Here is a 23,940-nt window from a genome sequence, read left to right as displayed (position 1 = left end):
CTTCAGCAAGTCACTTCCCCTCCCATGCCTCAGTTTCCCCATCTGTATAATGGGGACAGTGATCCTGCCCTCCTGTGTAAAGCGAATTAGATGCATGGATGAAAAGCGCTAGGCATGAGCTAGGTATTATGATCATCATCCCTACTGTGCAGATGGGGAAACCGAGGCCCAGAGCAGGGCAGTGACTTGCCGAAGGTCACCCAGCAGGCCTGTGGCAGAGCTGGGAATAGAGCCTCTGGCAGGCATTGCCCTGTGCAAGGCCAGGAGGCTCTGCCCACACTCACCAGTCTGCTGGGTCATCTCCATGGGTGCTCTGGCACTGCCTTGGTCCACATTGCTGCCCCCACCTCCTACCCGGCCTCCTCCTTTCATCTTCCGGGAGACAGCAGCCGGCTTCTCCAAGTCCTGGCACGGGAGAGAGGCGGGAACAGAGCACACAAAGGGTTCAAGGGCGGCAGGGGCGGGAGCCTCGGTGGCAGGCTGGAAAGTGATCCCAGCCACGGCAGACAAGTGCCAGGGAACATCCAGGCCAGGGAGATCGAGTGACAGCTCCTTCCCCACTAACGCTGCACTCGCAAGGGACAGGCAGGGAGCCGAAAGCGACCACGGCTGAGGTTGTAACAACTGAGGTTTCATGCCTCCTAGCTTCTCCCGGGCTAACTCGTCCCCGTGCCCCCATTCCAGGAGCCCACCTAATGGTTTTGCCTAGATGAGGGTGTCCATCCAGCCCTCCCAACTGCAATGTAACTGATCCCCGTCCCGGGGCCTGCCACCTGGCACAGCACAAGAGACAAGAATAGACTCCAGTAACATAATAGCGGGTGACGTTTATACAGCACCTTTCCTGCCACTCCCAAAGGGCCACCCCTGCTATGGAAATGCAGCCACCTCTGGGGTGGGAAGGGAAGCAGGAGAACAGAGGCCACCCAGCTCGGATTCTCACCAAAGAGCTGTGGGATCATAGGGGCCCACACAGGTGCGTAGGTGCCAGAGACTTAAAGCCGCGGTGCTTCCAACCTGGTGCTTAAGCCATTCAGCAGAGACAGCAGATTAAACCCGCCAGCCTTGCTGACACTGGGCGGGGGGCCTGGCTCGCAGACACAGACTCTGCTGCCCCGTGAATCTAGCCCCAAAGAGTTTTCTGCTGTGGTTCGTTCCCTTCTTACCCCCAAGCGCCTCAGGGTCCCGGGGGGAAACTGCTGCAGTTAAGACAGGGACTCCCTTGATCTATCTATGGTCCTTGCCTGGGCCCCATTTCCCTAGTTGCTGGGCCCCTCACAGTCCTTAATGACACCCCCGTGACGTAGGGCAGGGCTCCAAGCCCCAGCCGTCCTTCTTCTCATTCCCAGCAGGGAACTGTCCTTACCCCATTCCCATAGGACAGGACCGGGTCGAACAGACTGTCCAGGTAACGATCCAACCCCTTGTGCGTTCGAGCTTCGCTGGCGGTGTCGGAATCTGCTGGTGGGGTCACAACGGGCAGAGGAAGAGTTAGCTGAAGAGGAAGGTGTTGGCCGACTCGTGCCTATTGCTTCCAAACGCTTCCCAGGTTCATGGGCTAATGGCCCGTAACCGCGAAACTCCCTGCACTCCAGAGTCTATAGCTGGATAATTCCACGGCCACGGTGACACTAACTTCTCTGCAGGCTAAAGCGGGGGTGACCAAATCTCAGGCTTCAGGGCATCGGGTCAGGAGGGCCCTCAAACCCCTCTCCCCCACAGAGACCAGGAGTGGTCAGGTGCATTGTGGGAAGGGTTGCCCCCCCGAGAATATAGTATTCTATAGTAGTGCAACTCTTTTTTATGGAAGGGGCCCCCAAAATTGCTTTGCCCCAGGCCCCCTGAATCCTCTGGGCGCCCCTGTTCTAAAGCCCCAGGCCAAGATGGTTTTGAGCTGGATCCTGAAGTGAATGGGAGTTGCACTGCTTTGTCCGTGGAAAGAGGGGCCCAGTCTGGGGGGAGAAGGCTCCAGGAAGGAGAGTCTGACTCTTACCACGACTGTAATATCCATCTGAGTCAGGGGTGTTTGGAGGCGGCACAGTGGGGGCCTTTGTGAATGGGGGAGGAGGGACTTCCTGGTCCGAATCCAAGCCCTGTCCGAATACGCTACAGAGAAAAAAAGGGGGGGAGGCATGAAGAGGGACCAGCTGTTTAATCTCCACCCCTCACTGCTTTCTCTTCCTCGGCTGGGGACTGCAGGCGGTTGCTGGCATCATCGCTGCTGGAGACGCGCTGAGGTGGGGACCCTGCGTGCAGCCGGCTCTGAGGCAGGGCTAGGCTGAGGGTCTGGCAATGGGCTCTCACCCCACTCTGCCCAAACACTCCTGCCAGCAGCTGAGCTCGCACGATTTCTGCCCTTCCGGACGCCTAAGGTCAAAGTGAGCCAGTGGCCCTGATGTGATCAGATCCCAGCTGTTCCTGGCTCCCAGTCCTATGCTCCGCTCCCTCCACAGGCCACACCCCCTCTTCTGGCCACGCCTCCTTCTGATGGCCACGCCTCCCGCCTCTCAGAACGCATTTGCAGTGCATGCAGTGGTACGTACGCTGCACACTGTGCAGCTGAATGATCAGGAGCTTCAAAGGGGCCCGGCGCTCTGGTAGCTGTCCCTTTAAAAGCAGGGCTGCTGTGAAGGGCGTCCAGATGCTCCAAGCGGCTCTGGAACAGGTCTGCACATTGGGGTTCTGAGCTCCCCCGCAGCCCCCGGGCCCAGCCGGGCTCTCCCCCCTAGGCTACTCAGCATCCCCGGATACCTACGCACTGGTGGCACCGCTGCCCTTGTCCGCCCCCTCTGAAGCGACGATGAAATAAGATTTCTGCTTGGGGAAGCCCCTGGGCAGCTCCAGGTCGGAAACGAGGTCCAGGATGTAATCGTGGCCAGCCAGCTCGGCCCACTGGGCGCCATCCTTCATGGAGATGGCCCAGCCCCTCCAGCCGTCCGTCAGCCCCCTGCAGGCAAAGCACAGCCCCTGAGGCAGGAGCGCGCACTCCGGAGGGGGGACGCAGCGAGGAGGAGACAGAGCAGAGCCCGGCCTGCTCAACCCCACCACTAGGCCAGGCCCTGGCCCTCCGTGCATCGAGACCCAGCAGCCGCTGCTCTGACATTCACCCCCCAACACACACCCACAGCTGCCGAAATAGAACCAGGGCCCACCGGCTCCACAGCCAGCCGCTGCTGCGATACCCCGCAGCTCTGCTGGGGAAGGGCTCATTGCTTTGCGCCCAAGGGGCTGCGTATGGCTAGAGATGAGGCCTGAACGAGCCCCCTTGCTCCGCAGATCCGGATGCACCCTGCCCATTGGGAACCTGGATCCAAATTGTGTAGCGTTAGCTATTCACTGCTTCTTACATGACTAGAGAGCCCCAGCCTAGCCGGCTCTGCCTAGCACAGTGTGGGACAAGGGCTTTCACGGTCCCTGTGGGACACGGAGCAGACAGATCCATGGGGCAGGTGGTCGGGACGCCGGCAGGGCCAAAGCCCGCCTACCTGTGCTTCAGCACGTCCCCTGCCAGCTCCTCCCCTGTGCTCCAGGAATGGATGGGGCAGGAGGAGCGGTCACCTGAGAAGTTAAGAGCAGACGGTCAAATCGTTGCATGTTACCGAGCAGCCGAACCCCAGCCCTGACCCACGCACCCCCCACCTGGGGTCCGTTTGGGTACATGGGGCAGTGGGCGCAAAACTGCCCCCAGGGCCGGGGAGGGAAAGAAGGGCCTGGGGAAGGGATGGAAACAGAGGATGGTTAAGGCTAAATGAGGGCTGGAGTGCACCCAAATGTTGGGCTCCACCCAATTTCTGAGCCCCCCACTCCCTCACCCCCCATCCCATTTTCCCCTTGCCCAGCGCTTCCCACACTGCCTCTGCCTCTCAGTCCTGATCTCCCCTGCAAGCGCAGAGCCCAGCCACCAGCCTCCCTGCTTCCCCCACAGCCCCGCACTCTGGGGCCGGTTCCCCAAGAGCCCAGACTCTGGGCCACGTTCCGTCTTCACTAACCCCCGTGCGTCCCCACTGAGCCATGGGGGTGTGCGCGGGGTGCAAGCCAGGCCCACCAGTGTCTAGCCCACCAGGGCAGTGGCATCACCTCTCCCTGCAGCCGCCCTCGATCCCCCTCGCCCCCCGGGCTGAGTCTTGACCAAGGCCCCTGGGTTCGTCCCAGGGGCCCCTCACCGTTGAAGCAGTAGACGTCCAAGGCCATGCTTGCTCTCTGCCTGTTGGCCGTCCACTCGAGCAGCGACGGCGGGTAGGCCCGGGCCGTCTCGGGGCCAAGCTGGGACCGCAGCATGGCCTGCATCAGCTTGTGCTGGCACACCGGCTTGTAGCCATCAAAGGCGTAGTCGGAAACAAACCTACACAGGAAGGACGGACGTCATGGGAGGGGGCTGGGCCAGCGGGACATGCATCTGCACAATGGAGCAGGACCCAACCTCCTTTGACTTTCACTGACTTGCGCTCTCCAGGCAACGCCACAGGTCACCTGGAAGCCCTGATGGAGCCGCGAGGCAGGGGCATGTCTCCGGCTGTGCATCCAACAGCCCCAACCTTTCCAGGTGCTGATGGACTGCCCTGTGCTTAGTGTGAGTGCTGATGTCTCCCCCTAGAGGCCAGACCAGGGATTACAATAGCCTACTACTGCTGCATAGCTAAAGGAGTTCCTGCTTTAGCTCAAGGGGTACAAGCCAGAGGTTTTGAGGCAGAGGTTTGAGCCCTGCGGAGGAGCTGTATGTGCGGATGCCCTTGATTCCCATAGGGTTCGCTGGCAGCTAAGGGGGCTAGAAGAAGCCCAAGACTGGGACCATCAGCGGGATGTTCATCCCTGTCCCAGGGGCTCCTCTGGGCTCCCTCACGGCCTCTCCCCAGCCCCAGTGCTCACTTGAGCAGGTGTTTCTCCAGGCCGGCGGAGGGGGCAAAGCCGCTGAGGCAGGCGGCCAGGAGGAGCCAGCCTCGCTCCTCGTTGTTGACGTTGGTGTTGCGCCACACCTGGTTGGCGATCTGAGCCAGGATCTCGTCCCGCAGGCCCGGCGCCGAGAGCCCCTTCTGCACGATGTAGTTCCCAAACAGGTTCTCCGGGGTGCCCCCGAGGTGCGGGTCACCCATGAAGCGCAGAATCTACCGCCGAGAGAGGGGCCAGGAGAAATGGGATACCGAGCAAGGGTCAGAAATCTCTCCTTCCCTTCCCCCAACACAGACAGGCTTCCCCCCTCTTTCCAGGGGTGCCCCCGGAAATTTTTCTCCTGGGAGGCATCCTCAATCTCCATGGAGCCATCCGCGCTGCAGCTGCTGGTCCCAGCACCACACCCAGCCCCTGCCTTTGAGCCCAGCCTGCCCTGGTGCAGTGTCACTCCCCATCCCTGAGAGGAGACAGGGGTGGCAGATCCCCGGGCAGAGCACTGGTGCAGGAGCTGGCCCTCCTCCTGAAGAGCTCCCTCTCCCAGCCCCACCACCCTGGGCTCTGAGTGGGCTGGTTTCACCCCTTTGGAGATGGTGGGTCAAGATCTTTAGCATCACCCGTCATGGGCGCTGGGCTGGTGCTGAAGAAGCCATGAGGTCCCATAGCAATGCTGTGAACTCCTGGTGGTCTTTTTCTCTCCATCCCTGCTGAAAGGCCCCTCTGAGCATGTGCCTGTGGCCAGGTCAGCAGTCAGGCCAGGATCAGGGGCTGGAGGCAGGACATGAGGGGACATCCCAGGCCTCCAGCCCAAACTGATTTATGGACTTATGCCCATTGGCCACGAATCCTCCTACCCCTTGGATGGACGGAGCCTTGCTCCCTTCCCTCTGCAATCCCCAGACCGCAAGGGGACGCTCTGGACAAACCAGAGGCCTTGGGGACGAGGCCAGGAGACGCCGTGAACGCCGACCTACCAGCTTGAACAGACTGAGCGCTTCCGGCACCAGCTCCTCCTCCAGCTGGGTCAGCGGGGACGCCAGTGGCACGGTGAGCATCCCGAACGACGGCTCCTGCGGGGCAACAGAGGACAGGCACATTGAACTCTGCTGCAGGGATTCAGCAAAGCTCAGGCTATGGGCAGCCATGAAGGCCAATGATGGGCGAGGCCCATTGCAAGGTCCTGGCTGGAACGTGACTAAAGGAACGTTACAAAATCCCCCAGCACCAAACGTCTAATCCTGCTGGGAAGTGAGGGAGGTAGGGGAGCATCCCGCTGTAGAAATACAGAACGGTCTGTCAGACAGCAGCCCTACGCGGGCACACGCCACTTCCACGAGACAGGCACAGGCCAAATGCTGACCGAGGGGCCATATTCTGCTCTCAGACACAGAGTGACTCCATCACTCCAGGAGCAGTGCGGAGAGCAGGACACGGCCCCTGTGCACCAGCAGATGCTGTGCACAATCTCCTGGGAAGAGAAATGTGTGAGACAACAAGATCTTCTGGACAAAAATGCAAACATCTGCCTGTGGATTGTGGCATCCTGCTGCAAGCGTGAGACCCGAACAACACGCCGGACGAGAACAAAACCGGCTAGGATCCCGGTCCGGGCTGAGTGAAACCCAGAAGGCACATGGCACGCACAGGTCAGGGACGCTGATTCGCTGATCAAAGGGGAGCCGGTAGCACAGAGAAACATGCTTCCTTTCGCCAATCATCTGATCTTCTCTCAACCGAGTCCCTTTAAGCTCAGGCCCATTCACAGACGTTACAATCTGCCTGGAGGGAGCCCTTGCATCCAAGCCTCAGTGTCTTCGGTGCTCATTGACTCGGTGCTCAGCATGTCACAGGATCAGCCACTCCTAACTTCCCTGGGAGGTCAGTGAGCACCACCTGCCCCGTTTTGCAGCCGGGGAAAGCACGGGTAAGTAACTTGCCAAAGGTCACTCAGCAAGTCAGTGGCAGAGGCGGGAAGAGACTCCAGAGTTCTGACTCCCAGGCCCCTGCTGTAACCACTTAACACTCCCTCCCAGAGCTGGAGGAGAGCCCTGGAGTTTTAACTCCCAGCACGCCCTCTAACCACTAGGATTGACTCCCTCCCAGAGACAGGAATAGAACCCCGGTGTCCTGGCTTCCGGTCCCAGCTAACTACCGAGCATCACTCCCTCCTTATACTGCCTGTTCTTTAGAGGGCACGGGGTGCCTCAGGGGGCTGCTCGGTGCCTCCCTTACCTGGAAGTGGACCCGCACGTACTTGGCCATGGGGTAGGTGTTGATGTCGAGTGGCAGGGTGAGCTGGGAGTCCGTTTGCAGTGTGGGCGCAGGGACTGGAACGACGCACTGAGCATTCACCGGCTTGTGAGCTGGGGGAGAACAGAGGCACCAGGAGTCAGTGGGGTCGGGAGGAGGAGAGGCTCCAGCCCCTGCCACTGGATTAGGCAACAAAGAGACGCTCCCTGGGGTGTCTCGGCCTGGGATCCTTCGGCTCCAGGGCAGGGCAGAATCAAACCCATGTTGGCGCAGCCAGGAGGCTGGGCTGAGCCCTGCTGACTCTTTCTGGAGACTCCTAGACCAACGTGGCCCAGCTAAACCTCACAGTATTCCAGGGGGAAACTGAGGCCCAGAGGCCAATGACAGAACTGGGAATAGAACCCAGGCATCCTGAACCCCGTCCCGTGCTCTAACCACTAGACAGCTCTACCTAGAATCGAGTGTGGTTGGCCCCCTGCTGCCTCCTCTCTGGGAAGGGGTCGCTCTAGTTGCAGACTTGGTCATGATAACAGCTTCCATCTCTAGCCGGGTTTTCTCCCTGAGGGTCCCAAGGCATTTAACAGGCTGGGGGACAGGTCCTTTTTCTCCACTGCACCCTTGTGACTCCCATGGGGTGCTAGGGGTGCAGTACTTGGCTGGAATTTGACCCCCTAGATTTAGGGAGCTCCTCACCTACCATTGCAGGGCAACCACCTCTGGGGTGGAGTCTGGCATCTGAGCTGCACAAGAGCAGGCAGACGCTGAGCAGGGCAGTCTTGGGTTAACAGCCCTATGGGATCGTCCGCAGGGACAGGAGGCCGGTGCTGCTGAAGCTGACTTTGCTAGTGGCCTGGATCCCCACTGGACCATTCCCAGCCCTCTGTGGGAAATGAGCGCTTACCTGCTGCCAGCTCCAGCAGCCCCGCCAGCTCAGCGGGGACTTCCAGGTGCGTTACATCCACCACCTCCCTCTTGGTCAGCTCCTGAGAGCAGAGCACAGAGACACCTGTCACCGTCATGCTCTCCTCCGGAGCTGAGCTGGAGCGCTGGATGACCTAACAGGCTCCCCCGCACATCACCTCTCTAGGTCCAATCCCCTGTGCGGGGCTCCCAGACCACAGCCGTAGCAGGGCCCAGAGATGGAGAGCCGGCCACCTGCTTCGCTCAGCCAGGCCCTGAGCCCTTCGACTATCCTAGCCAAGCATAAGGATGAGGGTGAATCCAGCTGACGTAGGCAACAGCGGAACGTGACTCAGAACTGCTCCAGTGGGCAGCTACCGTAACCCCACCCTCAGCCCAGGCACACCTCACCCACCACACAAACAAAAACAAACACACACACACACACACACACAGAGTGGCACTGGCATGCACCCCCACAGCCGTCCAACGTGAGCCCTCTACCCACACCAGCGTGCATCCATCACACCCACACACCAGTGCACTCACGCACCCACCACTGCATGTGCTACACACACACTTCACACGTCCACACACCAGCATGCGTGCACTTGAACCCACCAGGCATTACCTGCTCAGCCTTTTTCTTCTCTTCCTCCGCCCGCCTGCGAGCCTCCTCCTTCCTCTGAAACCAGAGCACATTGGCACGTGGAGAGCAGCAGCGACACACACCCAGCCGACTGCTGTGCGAATGGCTCCGGTTGCCTGGGCCGGGTCACTTGCCCGCTAGGAATCTGGCCGGGATGGGAGGGGCGCGGGAGGATGATGCGGGAATGAAGCCAAACCAGCAGGATCAGAGGTCTGTACCGCGAGGTACAGCAGGCTGGGCTGGTGGCTGGACAGCACATGGACACGCATGACCTGGAGGGGCTCCCGTGTTGCCAGCACCGCCTCGGCAGAGCGGTGAGGGGGAGCCCAGCGCTGGGATAGCAGGGGGCTGCAGGTTGTATTGGCAGAGCTGGGCGTGGGAAGGGTGCCCAGCTCCTGCCTGCACCACGCCTGCCTCTATCCTCTCCTGAGCGCTAGGATCCACCCTGGCGAAAGGCAGCAGGAGACCGGCCCCGGGGCCCATCGGTCTCAGAAGACAGCCCGGTGCCTGCACACAGGAAAGCCCTGGGAGAGGGCACCAGGATCCCTCCTGCACATGCACAGATGCTGCCTCTAGCTCGCCTGGGCTCGGCCCTGTCACCCTGCTAGGCTGGGCGGACGCTCTTGCTGGTTACTCACCGCGTCCTTGCCATCCAGCTGGAACCGGACGCTCTTCATGGCCCCGACTGGCTCCCGGGGGCACAGTGCTGCTACTGCTGCTGGGCCTGGGGCAGGGGATGTGCCAGTCCCTGCACAGCTGGCCGGGGCGGGACTCGCTGCTTTGAGGCTGCTCTGTCTGTCTGCCTACAGAGCTGGCTAAGCCAAGGCTTAACCCATCCTCCTGTGCCGGCACTCGGGTGCCTGGCTCGGATCTCCCGCCCCCAGCACAGCAGCCAGAGCGTCTCTGCTCCGAACTGGGAGCACTGGGGGCCAGATGGTGAGGAGGGAGCCAGGGGCAGGGCTGGGCATTAGCACAGGCAAGTGGCCACTGGGGGCTCCTCACCCTGGGGGAGCATCTCATAAGCGCTGCAGCTCCCAACCCTCCATCCTTCCCTTAGGCAGGGGGGTCAGGCACAGCTGGATCTGTGCCCCCCTGTAGGCTACCCAGAGCCTCCTGAGGCCCCAGCCAGCAGGGGAAAACGCCCAGCCACCACCATGGGTAAGAAGATCAGACGGCACTGACAGTGGACCAGGAGCATACAGGATGCTCTGAGTTCCAGCAGCTGGCTCTGGCCCCCGGGATCCTGCCCTGGCCACGGGACTGGCCTCCTAGAGTCCAAGATCTGAATGCCATTCCCTCTGCAATCTCACATCTCTCCAGGGGCTTCTGGGCACGTGCCAGCATTGGGATCTTGCTCCCCTTAGGCAGACCAGTTCCTGGCCCATGTGACAGCCAGTCAGTGCCCCTGTGTTGGTGGGGCAGGGAGCAGACACACTTTCAAAGACTCCCATCAGGTTTGGGTGAATTCCGTCAATGTCGGTGTCTCCCACACGTCTGGTCGGAGTCACACCCGCTGGGCACAATGACGCAGCGTCGCTGGCCCTGTGCAAAGCGGCTGTCACTAACACCAGCCCCGAGTGGCACAGGCCCATAGCTTCTAGATGGTATGACTGCACCACCGCCACACAGTGCAGGAGCCGGGACCCGCCGGGACTACACGACAGAGGATGGATCACTCGATAAATTGCCCTTTTCTCTTCACGCCCTCTGGGGCATCTGGCGCCGGCCGCCATCGGAAGACAAGATCCTGCCCTAGACGGACCATTGGTCTGACCCAGCCTGGCCGTTCTTATGTCCTTACTTCTGCCTGGGCGATTGGTAACGACACCCCTACACTAAATACACTCTGGATTTTCTGGGTGAATTTGGTGCTAAAGCACAAGCTAGAGACAAGTACAGCCAGTGCAAGCTTCTGCCAGTGCCCCTCAACCCTGGCCTGCTATTCCACCCCCTGGGCCCCTCACAGTTCTGCTGTTGCCCCTTAGTCCTGACTGACGGAGCTCCCGGCGATACAGGCCCACAGCACGACCCCCTTCCCGCCCATACCCTCCCCCTGCACCACATCTGCCCCGGCCATCCCGCCGCGTCAGCCGGCGGCCACTTGCTCTCACCTTGAGGTACCTCCTGCGATTCACATACATGTGCACCAGGGACCTGAACCTGATCAGACTCTTCCTCAGCCGCTTGTACCTCTGCCTGCAGGGGACAGCAACCCCGTGGTTAGAGGGGGAGGGGGAAGTCTCTACCCCGGGCCCCGTACACGGATCCCAGCCCAGGGGGGAAGCCCCTGGCACTGCCCAAGCAGCAGGAGCAAGTAGCTCAGCTTCGGGAAGGTGGGAAGTCAGGCACAGGGAAGGGACTCTGGGCTCTGCCTGAGCAGCACTGGCCATAGGTGCGTGACACCGGAGTGCCCCCATAGCACCGAATCAGCCTGTCCCCCGTCTGCTGCCGGATGCTCCCAGTCCAGCTCCCCGTCCTCCCCTCCCCAACTTCTGGCTGGAATGGGTAGGGAGAGAACAGTGATTTTCAGCCCAGCCTCTAATTCCGGTGGGCAGCCTGGCTCGCTTGCAGGTGCCCCGCTGGTTTGGACTCTACCCCAAGGATTCTACCTACAGGTAACACAGAGGCTGGGGGCGCAAGCCGAGCCCCACTGATGCTGAGTCTTGCCTTTGGATCAGGTCCTCAGGGGTGGGGGTTGCCGTGGGGTGAAAGGTCATGCCTACTCCACAGGCCCTGACACCAGTGCAGAGGGGGCAGGTTTTCCCCTCTGTGTTTCACTTTGGAACGTGTCCCCAATAGTCTATGCTCTGCCCACTGAAACCGTTTGGCTTTGCATGGATCCTGCCTGATCCCAAAGCTCAGCCCAGGGGCTCCCCCAAGGGCTTGGGGCTTTGGTCCCCCAGTAGCTCGTGCCCAAGCAGGAGAGTGAGCGGCTGGCTGGGCCCCTGCACGGCAGGGCAGAGCAGCACCCCGGCAGGGCCCCGCCCCCCAGCACCTGGCCAGGTAGCCCCGGGACTGGCTTTGGAGGAGGATGATCTTGCGGCGCAGCGAGCGGAAGCGTTTCTTGATGAAGAAGGCGCGGGCGTAGCGCTGCAGGGTGAGCGCTGCCCGGTGCAGGGCACGGTCCCGCTTGCTCTCCAGCAGCTGGTACAGGTGCTCCTTCATGAACAGCTGGCAGCAGGGGGAGAGAGAAAAGGCATCAGGGGGGCAGCTTCTGACCAGCTCACCCACCTACCCAAACGACAGCAGCCAGGCTGGGTCCTGCTCCTGCCCCAGCAGCTCCCACTCACCTGCCCTGGGGATCTTTTCGCTTCCTCCTGCCCCTCCCTCCTGTGAGCACTGGGTCAGTTTGCTCCCTGCTCTTCACCCCCCCTCTCCTCCCCCCCCCGGTCCCTCTCGATTCTTGCTACACCAAGGCTGGGAAGCGAGGCAGTGAGGAGCCCCTGCACCTGCAAGTGAGGCTGTGGGGTGTGGGGGCAGAGCTGATGTGGGGCTGGGGGAGGGACAGAGAATTCATTAATTAGAATGTGGGGGTTGGGGAGAAGTTGGAAGCTCTGCACCATCAAGCAACAGCAAGAGCTTCTGCAGCAGGACCAGAACCACCTTACTGGCTCTACTAATTGTCCCCCACACCCCAGGGGGTGGAGCAGGGGGAGATCACACACTGTAACTGCCCCACAGGCACCCTGGGGGGGAGGGGGAGATCACACACTAACTGCCCCACACACATGGGGAATTCAAAAATCAAAGCCAAATCAAAAACATAACCTATTTTTTTTAAATCTCATAATATTGGGGCCAATCACATGATAGTTGGGGGGTCTGACTCATGATTTTTGAACTTCTGGGGTTGGCGATACTGGCGTGGTTTAGCACCCTTCTTCCAGGAGGCCTCTGGCAGGCACGAACTGATGAGATTCAGACAAATGAGTGTTGCACAATCTGGGCTGGATTATTATTATAATTAGCATTATTATTATTTGTATGGTGGTAGCATGTAGGAGCTCCAGTCAGAGACCAAGACTCCACACAGAACCACATGCAGCCCCAGCCCCGAAGAGCTTCCAATCTAAGCCAAAGACACAAGACGACAGATGGACACAGACAGACAGACAGGGCAGACCCAGGAAATATCATTAGGGTTAGGGTTTAATTTCCATATCGTGCATGTGCTAAAAGTGCGTGTGCAACAGTGTGCACGGCGTTGCCAGGATTGCAATGCAAGCAGGTAAGCATTCATGTGGAGAACCCACTCTGCACACCAGGGCCACCGGTGAGTGCAGTTACTTGATTCACAAGTGCCGTGCCACGTGCAAGCAGGGTATGCCGTTCCGTGGGCATGGCTGCACGTGCCCGCTGTGTGGGCACAACTGAAAATGTGACCTCAGGCCCGTCATTACGGTTTGGGATTTCACTCTGTTTGCTGGCGTTGACCCTCACAGTCCACCAACCTTGACAAATGTCACCCGGCCACCTAGGCCCTTCTCTGCCCTCCCTGGAGTGACTGGTTCATGCAGGGAACCTCCAGAGGTAGCTTCCCCTGCCAGTCCCTGCAAACAGACCCTGTGGCCCACAGGATACAAATGGTGCAGGGTTCCCCCAGACTGAGACATCATCCCATTCCCAGCCAGCCATAAGCCCTCACCATGGGCAGAATCCGCACAACATCTTGCCCTTGATTTCCCTTCCCCTGTCCAGGCTACTCAGACCTTCTTGGCCACGGTCAAAGGGAAAGGCAACAGCCGTACCTTGCTGACTCCAATGCAGTACGTGGTGGGACTCACGGCACACAGCTTCTTCAGCACCTCCACGCAGCTCGCACCATCTGGGGTGAGGCCAGGCCGGATATCTACAAGGCACCTGTACCTATAGAGCCCGGGAGCACAGTTAATGCAGGAGATCCAGACTCAACTCATGAGTAATTCCACCCACGTCAGAGCCAGGAACAGGGCCCAGGACATACTCCCCAGGACTCATTTAAATTAGAGAGGGAGGAGACCCGTTAGGAGCCGTCTGCGGGGGGGTGGAACTGGATTGCTCTCTACAGTGCGTTCCCCCTGTGTGGGGAACCAGCCCCTTTACAACTGATCTGAATGATGAGGAATCTACCTTGCCCTCCTTCCCCACCACTCCCACTGTCTGCTCGAGCTCACTCTTGGGAAAGGCCCCTTCCCACCCCCATCCCAAAGCTTCTCAGTCTGGAATCCGCAGCTCCAGGCAGCAGCACCTGTCGATGAAGATCTGGAAGGGGATGCGAACCGGGAAGCCCTCTTTGCGGATGCGGATGGTCTCGAGGATTCCAGAGTACCGGAGCTGGCTGCTGACAATGTCCTCCTCGAAGACAGCTGGCTCCTGAGCAAGGGGAAAGGCCGGGGGCGGGGGGGATGTCGTTACAGTCTGACTTTAATTGCCTGTTCAAGCCAAGGGGGATTGGGCAGTGGGGACCAGACAAACTCGTGAGTGAAGCAGGAGCAAGGAAGACAGGGCTGGTGGCTGTGTGGGGACAATGCAGCATCCTCGGAGCTTCGATTCAGCAAAGCACTCAAACACATGCTCAACTTCCGGCCACTGACTTCAGTGGGAGCAGAAGCTACACATTTACTTAAGAGCTTTGCTGAATCGGAGTCTGGGTGCGAGGAGTGTCACTGGTTGGGGAGAGGTCTGGGGGAGAAGAGAGAGGGTGAAATGGAGAAGGCGGCAGCGAGGAGGAGGAAGCTCTTGCATACGAGACAGCATGGCTAGAGCATCACATTTCCTGATGTTATTGAAATGCTTTTGTGCAATTCATCTGCTTGCAAACCTCCTGCTACCGGCGACTAAAGCCTGATCTCCAAGGGGGTTCTCCTCTCTGGACAGAGCTCCTTCGCCTCACTCTTTGTGACAAAGTGTTAAGCAAAGAGCTTATGTCTGCTCGGCTGTGACAAATGCTATTCCAGGAACAAAGTGGTTGGTGCCACCCAGACCGGATGCGTCTTAAGCGGCCAAACGCGCAGTCTGTGTGGTGATATTAAGGCTTATAGGCTCTCACAATTTCAGCCTCTAGAGGGCGATGTGATCACACACACTTAAGCAGGCCTGAGATTCCACCCAGCCGAGGACAGTTGGGACACACATTGCGTGAGGCCAGAGACAGACATCAATGCCGCGTGTTATTGGCTCTCTGGCCGGGTAAAGAGCAGGAAGCATGTTTGCTCGAGAGCAAACAAGCCAGACAATGGGTGAGGTCCGGTCTCGGTGCATTGTCTCCCTTCGTTCAATGAGACAGCTGCAGGCCAGACATCTCACCAGCAGCCTGTAGAGCGATAGGATCCAGGCTGGGGAACAGTGTCACTGGAGATGCACTGCAGGCCGCGTGGCACAGAACTGAAAGGCACTGGGCTACCAGCTGCCCCCTCCCTTTACAGCACCCGCTGTGACCCCAGCCAGGGTTGGGCGCACTTATCGCAATGCCCATACGGGACACCCAGGCCTTACTCCCTGTGCTAAGGAGAAGCAGGATCTAGTGGGTAAAGCCCAGGGCTGAGAGTCAGGAACTGCAGCTTCCATTCCCGGCCCCGCCACAGGCTCACAGGGTGCCTTGGGCATGTCACTTTGGCCCCCGTTTTTAAAAGCGGGATCCCTTTGTGGGTGCCTTGCTAGGACGTGATGTTCAGAGGTGCCGCTGAGCACCCACAGCTCCAGCTGATGTCAGTGGGCACTGCCATTGCTCAGCACAGGAACAAGACCTCTCGGGACACCGACCCCCTCTCCATACAGCCCGTTCCCCAGCCCACCATTTCCATCGCGCCCAGGACTAATGGAAACAGGGAGGGAAGGGGGAACTCCCTCTACGGGATTATGTCAATGAGACGTGCCTTTGGCACTGCTAACCCAGCATCCGGCCCCCACCACCACCATCACCCCAGCCGCATGGCGCGTTCTTACCTTCTTGTTGTTGGGTTTGAGGCAGCGGACGAAGAACGGGTTGCACCTGAATCGGAGAGAGAGAGAGACACATTTATCCGCTGGGGGAGCTGAGACAAAGGAACCCACGAGCTTGGATGCCACAGGGCTTCCCGGGAAGTGCTGGGAGGTCTCTGCTGCACACGGCGACCGTGAAAGCAAGCCAAGTAGCTCACCAGCTGTCTTCAGCACAGATCATTCTGGGCACATCAGCCACGCCGGCAGGAACTTCCCAAGGCACCTTACTCCCCTAGGCCCACTGAGAGTCTTAGCTTCTGGTTCTGGAGACCAATGTATTGTGACTATGCGGTTACAATGTCCTGGAAAGATCCCTTCCCTCCATGTTCCAGACCAGGACTCTGTGGGACGACTCTCTGGGCAGGTCTATACCCCACTCCGGAATGTGGAACGACAAGGAGCTGCCGGATTTTTCCCACCAGCCCATTTCCCTACCCCGAATAGGCAATTTCTGAATCCGTTTCTTTAAGCTCCCTGCTCACTCACCTCTCCATCTTCTCCACCAAGTCCAGGAGTGACTGCTGGAACTTAGCTGCCACCGTCGGTGCTTTATACCGCCGGGTGACTGTGCTGTTCTTCCCCATCATGGTCCTCTGCTGGGCCACCAACTGGGCATGGCCAAAGAAGAGGTTGGCCACCACCTTGGAAGGGAGGGGCACGGTTAAAAAGAAGGATGGAATAGGGCTCTGTTGAGATGTTTTCTGTGGTGTTGCCTAATGGACAGAGCACTGGACTGGGATTCAGGAGGCCTGGATTGATTCCCAGCTCTGCCAATGGCCTGCTGGGTGACCCTAGGCAAGTCACTGCCCCACTCTGTGCCTCAGTTTCCCCATCTGTACAATGGGCATAATGATACTGCCCTCCTCTGTGAAGCTCTTTGAGATCTACTGATGATAAGAGCTAGGGATTATTATTGTTCATTATGTCCACAGTGTATCCTCAGAGGGTTCACCGCTTAAAGCACAGGAATGGGAGTCAGGACTCCTGGGTTCTTTTCCCAGCTTGTCACTGACTTACTGTGTGATCCTGGGCAAGTCACCTCCCTGCTCTGTGCCTTGGTTTCCGCACCTACAAAATGGGATCACCCATACTGTGTCCTCATGGGATGCTGGGAAGCTTATTTGGTGTTTGCCACGTGATCTGTCTGAGATACTCAGACCAAAGGCGCCATGGAAGAGCAAAGTGCTATCGGCCAAGTTAGCTGGAGTGAGATAGGGCAATATGTCAGGAATGAGTGGAGTTCAGTGGCTGTTAAAGTCAGACTTGTCGCTAGCATCTGCGTATGAGTATTCTGCAAAATCCTAGAGTGGCCTCGTCTGCTACATTTTATCCACCCTGCCCAGGAGCACTGTCTTGGGGGAAGGTGGTACATTTACAAACCACGTTGGCCTTCTTGCCAGGTGGATTAACAAGTGCCCGTAGGTTGGCAGGTGTATCCGTGTTCTGGGGCAGCCACAGACCTCTCTAGTTCCAAGTCCGCTCACATCCACACAAGCTTCTTGAATGGACTTCAGCAGCTGGACAAATCCCTGGGAAACCTATTAGAGAGACCGATCCTGCCCCAAGCTCCGGGGAAGAAGGAGGTGACATCACAGGCCTTCTCTAGCTTCTCAAGGGCAGCCAGGACTTGCATTGTTCAGCAGAGAGCAAGCTGAACAAATACTGCCCAGAGGCATGACAGAGTTCCCAGGGGGGGAATCACATGGCAGCCCCGTTACGTTCACTGCAGCCACTGCTCTGCGTGGGAAAGGGAGTCCCACCAGTGGCAGTACATGTAACAATAACACCCAGCTCTTCTCATCCGTAGACCGCGACGCACTTTACAAAGGAGGTCAGTATCATCTGGGGACACTGAGGTCCAGAGAGAAGTCTATTCCTGATAGGCCAGAGACAGAGCTGAGACTAGAATCCTGATTTCCTGACTTCAGTCCACTGCTCTGTCTAATAGGTCACACTGCCTCTTATAGAAAATGCAATCCTGCTGTACCATACCATCAGGCAACCCCCAGATCCATCACCAGCGCCCCCCCTGCCACTCTCCCAGCCAGCGCTGCCAGCAATGGCAGCAGAGTCAGAGGCCAGCGTGAGCTCTTACTTTGGTTTTGCTGTTGACAAAAAGGTCCAGAACGTCCTGGCGAACTTGATCATAGTTTTTATCCAGGAACTTGTGCACCTGGGAAAATAAACAGATCCCTCCCCGGTTACTCAAACCCATCGGGTATGACATGGAAGATCTAGAAATGAAGGGCCAGATTCTCTGCTGGGAAACGCCAGCAGAGCACCACTGGAGTTGTGATTTACACCAGCTGAGGATCTAGCGCTCGCTGGAGAGCTGTGGGAAAGAGAGCCAGACTGGCAGTTAAAGAGCACTGGTCCTACTCCAAATCCCAGTTCTCCAGCCACTCACCTGGTAGGTTACTTTGCCAGCATAGTGTTTGATGGTGAACTCTGGGAGAGGCATCTTTGGTTTGGTGTACAATGCATTGGAGCCATGGTGGTAATGACACTTCTGGAGGAAGGTATGGTCTGTGGCCTGGAAGTAGGAATAGGGGTGCACAGGGTTAATTAAGCAACCTGACTGCCTGCAGGCTACAGCCACAAGCATGCACCCTCACAGTTTCTAGCCAGCCTTTATCACTGTTTAACCAGCCCCTGTGGACTGCTCTGCATCAGCAGGCAGCCAGATCGAGGGCTGGATGATTCTATGAGCATTGGTAACACTTGTAGCCATTCATATTAACTTTGGGGTGGGAAAAAAATTCATGCTTCAGGGCATGTAAACTGATAGCCTGAAGGGTCAGGAAGGAACTTCTGATACCTGCACTCATCATCACCATGTTCAGCATTGGCCTATAGGTGAGGGGTATTACATCACAGGGAGCACTTGGCAGAGCTGGCAAAACATTTGGAATGAAACCTATAAAACTCACCTGGATTTGGGGCACCAAGCTGGAAGGAGCACTGTCTAATGGCTAGAGCACAGAACTCTGAGTCAGACGGTCGGGTTTTGGGGATCTGTTCCTAGGTCTGCCACTGACTCACTGTGTGACCTCAACCAAGTCACCTCACTGCTGCATGTCTCAGTGTCCCCTCCTTCCTAGGGGGCTTGGGAGGCGTCATTTATTAACATCTGCAAAAGTTCTTTGAGATCCCTGGCTGGAAGCTACTCTAGACAATCTATGGCCACCTGGAATTTCCTGAACCTCTCCATGCTGCACAGGGATCCCATGACCACTCACAACTCCACAGCAACACAGCAGCTGAACTGCAGACCCTCCTGCTCGAAGGGTATGTCTACACTGGAGCTAGAGTGTAATTTCTTGGGTAGACATGCCCTTAACAGCGTAGCCACAGCTGAATGGGCGATGGGAGAGACTAGCTGCTCCGAGTACATTCCAAGGGTTTCAGACAGGATTGTACTCAGGAAAGTTAACTTGTCCCACCCCTCATAAGGCCACAGCTACACTGCTATTTTTAGCACGCCAGCTCTGTCAGAGCTAGCACAGGTATGGCTGCCTCAGTGTGGACATAGCTTGAAAGCCAAGCCCTCCTACCACGTGAGCTAAGGGAGAATCTCATCCAGCAGCACAGGGTCTGTGACACACAGTTGTGCAACTCTGATTCCATCCAGTAGGGGGCCCTGGTGTGTGCACATGCACCCACAGAGAGGAAATAATTCCTGTTTCAAGGCAGTTTTGCTCCAATCTTGCCCTTGCTCCAGTTCATTTGCCCTGCTTGGCCACCTTCATCCCTGGTGGGGAGACAGTGGAATTGCACCTGCTCACGCAGCAGCTCTGAATTTGAACCAATGCCTTTCATGTGACCATAGGATGCCTCCAGGATCCCTCTCTAAAGCTAAGGTACACAAGGATCAGAGTATATAAATAAGGCTGTCTGCCTTTACAGAGATCAAGGCATCAGAATGAATCCAGGGACTGGCGGATCAGCCCCATCATCAGTGAATCTGCAGGAGCTAATGGCACTCGCCTCTCTGGTTAGCTTGCCATGATCACTTTTTAAAATGAACAGCATTTTGCCAATAAGCAGCTGGCAATGCTGAGCCCTCTGCAGCGCCACTACCTGAGGGAAGGAGCTCTGATCATCCAGGATCCTCAGAATCCCGTGTGGCTTTTGAGCAATGAGATCGATGCAGGGCTGGTTGTCGCTGAAGGTGATTTCTTTCCACTCTATCTGTTCCCGGATGTACTCCTCCTGCAGGAAGCATATGCAAGGTCATGGGGAAGCAAAAGGCCTCAGTGATTCGGGCTTAATCTGCCGGCTCAATAGGCAGCAGGTTTAAAAATACAAGGAAGTTCTTCACGCAGCGCACAGTCAACTTGTGGAACTCCTTGCCTGAGGAGGTTGTGAAGGCTAGGACTATAACAGCGTTTAAAAGGGAACTGGATAAATTCATGGTGGTTAAGTCCATAAATGGCTATTAGCCAGGATGGGTAAGGAATGGTGTCCCTAGCCTCTGTTTGTCAGAGGGTGGAGATGGATGGCTGGAGAGAGATCACTTGATCTTTACCTGTTAGGTTCACTCCCTCTGGGGCACCTGGCACTGGCCACTGTCGGTAGACAGATACTGGGATAGATGGACCTTTGGTCTGACCCGGTACAGCCATTCTTATGTTCTTATGTTCTCATAGGTCTTTATTATGATTAATTGGCCTTGACATAGTTCTTACTAGGCCAACCTTTTCCAGAAGAACCCCCATTATCCAGAGGGCACAGGGACCAACCAAAGGCCTTCAGAGAATGAGGGGTGTCAAATAATCCTGGAGCCTGCCCTGCTGGCTTTGAAGTAAGCTCTGGGGACGAGGAATGGTTGCACCCAGCGTAGCTTTCCCTGAGGGGCTGGTGTTATAAAGGGGGACCGGACTGTTCTCTCACTTGCAGGTTTGGCAGGTAGCGTGCACTGAAGCAAGAGGCCAGGCGTTACCCCAATTCCAACCAGCTTCCCCAGCTCACCTGCTCCTCCTTAAAGATGATCTTGTTGAAGAAGAATTGCAGATATTCGTTTGCATAATTGATACATAGCTGCTCGAAGCTGTTAAAGCCGAGGTCCTGTGGAAAATACACGCCCACGTAAAGCATGCCTGGAAGCAGGCACAGCAGGGCTAAGGGATAGTGAGTGAGCACAGCAGACTTTCACCCCTGGACCTAGAAGTTTAATCCCAACGTTGCTCTGAACTGCAAACGCATTTGCTGGGCCGCAGCCTCGTTTCCATTGGTGTTCACCAGAGAAGGACCATGTAAAATGGCACCATTGGACACATCCAGCTGCATCTCTCGAGGAGAGGCCCAGGACTGGAATAGCAAGGGGTGCTGCAGGTCAGGGTTTGAGGGGCGAGCAGCAGAGGAGGCCCCATGAGGGGGAGAGAGTGGGATCAGGACTGAGATGCACTGGTGCAGCTGGACTGGAACGGCAGGTAATGATATACAGCGAGACAGCCCAGGGCTGGCATAGGAAAGAACTGGATTGTGTAGGTAGAGGATACTGACCTAGATGGTCTGATCCCTCCTGGCACCTCCTGTGTTCTTATGCATAGGAAGTTCGCAGGTGGGGCGCGGGGAGTTGTTGGAGGGGAAAGGGGGGATCAGGAGCTCAGGAGCCTGACAGCAGACAGCTAGAGATCAGGACGGGCTGGGGTAGTGGGTGAGGATCAGCGGAGCTGGGGTGGCGAGGCCAAGACTGGAACACACACAAACACCCCCGATTCTGGAGACATCAGTGCCTGGGGCCTGACAAACCGTTCAGGGGGATTTGCTCTGCTGAGGATGGGAAGAAACTGGGCCTGGACCTTACTGAGCCTCCTGCCCCAGGCAGCAAAACCATCCGAGTCTCCAGACCATTCCCGGATTCTCTGCCGCTGGCATGTTTACAGGACAACGAGGCATGTGTCACCCAGGCCCGTACTGGATTAAAACCCACAAGGCTGGAACCAGATGCATGTTAAATAGATCCACCGTTTTACACCTCGGCTGGTGACCCAACAGAGCAGCAATGATTTACACCAGCTGCGGATCTGGCCCTGAGTTGGGACTATTTTGAGTGCACGGCTGCAAAGCGCAAAGCATGCAGGGAAACGCTGGCCAGGCTCCGTGGAGGGGGAAGGGGGAGCCCTGGCCATTGATAACTCTCTCCACAGGTGTCATTAAAAAATTGGGGAGTGAAACGCCCTGGGGCCGCTAGCCCATGGGAGCTGGGGGGGTTGTGGCAGCATCAGAAAGCAGGAGGGTGCATGTCAGGTCATGGATGGGATTCCTGTGAATCCTAGCGGGGAGTTGGGGGCAGGAGAGTTTAATTTATGGTTTGATCATTTCCATTCACAATGTCTTTTGTTTCTGACCCACGGTCCCAGTAAGTCACGCTGTGGCTCCCAGTAGGTCACACTGGTGCCGGTATGAGTTGGTAACACACATTTGTACCACCAGGGCCTTCGGTGTTGTCTGCTGAGCTCATGAGGAGCCGGATTCAGGCCTGACCTGAGACCCGCGTTGGCTTCAGCGGGAGATGCCCATACGCACACCCAGGCTACACTTAGTCCCACGTTCTGATTCTCCTGATCTGCCACAGGAACATGAGGGACGGGCCAACATCTCCCATGCAGCCCTTCACCTTGCTTACCTCGAACCCATAGATATCCAGAATGGCTATGGAAAGAGCCTCCTTTTTAGGGTAGACCAGTTTGTTGATCCTGTCCGTGAGCCAGCTGAAGAGCAGGGAGTACAGGATCTTGGCAATGGCATCTCTGGGAAAAGGAGGAGACAAGCACAGCTCTTGGGATACAGCTCCCCCCCGCCCAGTCCCTCTGTCCCAGTCTGCCCTGGGCATGACCCGGCTGAAATCTGCCAGCCCCTCAGTCGCATTTTGAGCTACATGCATCAATAAAATGATCTTGAATAGGCTTGAATAGAGACTGGGAATGGCTGAGCCATTCACACATTGAATCTATTTCCCCATGTTAAGTATCCTCACACCTTCTTGTCATTATCACTGCAAAAGTTTTTTTAGTCCTGCTGATAATTGCTCATCTTAATTAATTAGCCTCTTAGAGTTGGTAGGGCAACTCCCACCTTTTCATGTTCTCTGTATGTGTATATACCTCCTCACTATATGTTCCAGTCTATGCATCCGATGAAGTGAGCTGTAGCCCACGAAAGCTTATGCTCAAATAAATGTGTTCGTCTCTAAGGTGCCACAAGTCCTCCTGTTCTTTTTTTAATAAAATGATTGAAATAGTTGGTGCATAGTGGAAAGTAACCAGATGGCCAGATCCAAAACCGTAGGATGTCTATTTCCACCTGGCAGCGTTGTAAAATTCTTCAGGCCAGCTCCTCAGTGGGTGTGAATGGCCACAGCTTCACTGAAGCCAAGAGAGTGACACTGATTTACACCAGCTGAGAATCTGGCCCTATCTGATGGGTGGGTAACACATGATTCATTTTTTCCATCGTCCTAGAAAAAAGAGGGCACGTCAATTGTGTGCCTGGGCTGGTAAATCTCCAGGGCAATTTTGCAAGGCTGAAATAATATAGCACAGGTAAAAGCAGGTTGTGCTCTGGGGCATTTCTCACACAAGTGTGGGTCCAGGGCAGAACAAAGAGCCTCAAAATGCCCTCAGATTTGAGACACACATTCAAAAAAACGCTCTCAGCATTCTCCGGGTTTGTGTCAGTCACAAGGGGGAAGGTTTCCTGCCTTTGCACTGGTTAGCCACAGGGTGGGATACCATGGGAAGAAGCAGGACAGTCTTACAATGGGGAAAGGAAAGGAAGGATAACACAACGGATAGAGAGGAAGGAAAACCTAGTGGTAAGGGCGCTAGCCTGGACTTGGGACACCTGGATTCAATTCCCTGCTCTGCCACAGGTGCCCTGTACAACCTCGAGCAGGTCACTTAGTCTCTCTGTGGCTCCATGCTCCATCTATTAAATGGGGACTATAACCATGCCCTACCTGACAGGTAAAGACTGCGAGGTGCGCAGATACTGTGGGAAGGGGAGGCGCATATAAGCAGAGAGGGCAGGTACAAAGTAGATTGGTCTGCTGAATCCCGCCTAAAGCAGGACAGCTGGGCTTGCCTGCCACCCTGTCCATAGCATCTGGCTGTGTTTATTACATGTTTTGATAAGCTGCCACTGCCTGCCAGCCTTTCCTCATTCTGAATCCCTCAGTCCCCATGTGTGGCGTGCTGACGAGCCAGAGACAGATCCCTGCATCTCCTCCTTTACCTGGCATCAACGGCACTTTCCACAGTGAGGGGGGTGAAAATCTTCTCCCTCAGCGTTTC

At 56.9% G+C, this 23,940-nt stretch overlaps 1 protein-coding gene across 4 annotated transcripts in view; it reads right to left on the bottom strand.

Annotated features, from left to right (window-relative positions):
• Positions 1-23,940, bottom strand: part of MYO15A (myosin XVA) — a 76,149-nt gene that overhangs the window by 40,994 nt on the left and 11,215 nt on the right. For all 4 annotated transcript variants that reach the window (XM_044980716.1, XM_044980712.1, XM_044980714.1 and 1 more), the window contains 23 exons: positions 23,882-23,940; positions 22,275-22,398; positions 20,615-20,710; positions 19,724-19,855; positions 18,051-18,176; positions 17,739-17,816; positions 16,130-16,284; positions 15,608-15,653; positions 13,911-14,035; positions 13,432-13,549; positions 11,679-11,854; positions 10,795-10,879; positions 8,666-8,719; positions 8,036-8,117; positions 7,117-7,247; positions 5,859-5,954; positions 4,867-5,102; positions 4,164-4,342; positions 3,486-3,558; positions 2,756-2,947; positions 1,994-2,106; positions 1,367-1,461; positions 285-405 (listed from right to left, as the gene is read on the bottom strand). In XM_044980716.1, coding sequence (XP_044836651.1) covers positions 285-405; positions 1,367-1,461; positions 1,994-2,106; positions 2,756-2,947; positions 3,486-3,558; positions 4,164-4,342; positions 4,867-5,102; positions 5,859-5,954; positions 7,117-7,247; positions 8,036-8,117; positions 8,666-8,719; positions 10,795-10,879; positions 11,679-11,854; positions 13,432-13,549; positions 13,911-14,035; positions 15,608-15,653; positions 16,130-16,284; positions 17,739-17,816; positions 18,051-18,176; positions 19,724-19,855; positions 20,615-20,710; positions 22,275-22,398; positions 23,882-23,940 — 2,692 coding nt within the window. The remainder of the gene's footprint in view (positions 1-284; positions 406-1,366; positions 1,462-1,993; positions 2,107-2,755; positions 2,948-3,485; positions 3,559-4,163; positions 4,343-4,866; positions 5,103-5,858; positions 5,955-7,116; positions 7,248-8,035; positions 8,118-8,665; positions 8,720-10,794; positions 10,880-11,678; positions 11,855-13,431; positions 13,550-13,910; positions 14,036-15,607; positions 15,654-16,129; positions 16,285-17,738; positions 17,817-18,050; positions 18,177-19,723; positions 19,856-20,614; positions 20,711-22,274; positions 22,399-23,881) is intronic.

This window comes from Mauremys mutica, chromosome 11, assembly GCF_020497125.1.
Source record: "Mauremys mutica isolate MM-2020 ecotype Southern chromosome 11, ASM2049712v1, whole genome shotgun sequence".
NCBI lineage: Eukaryota > Metazoa > Chordata > Testudines > Geoemydidae > Mauremys > Mauremys mutica.
The sequence above is the reverse complement of the archived record's forward strand: the minus strand, read 5'-3'. Positions and strand labels throughout refer to the sequence as shown.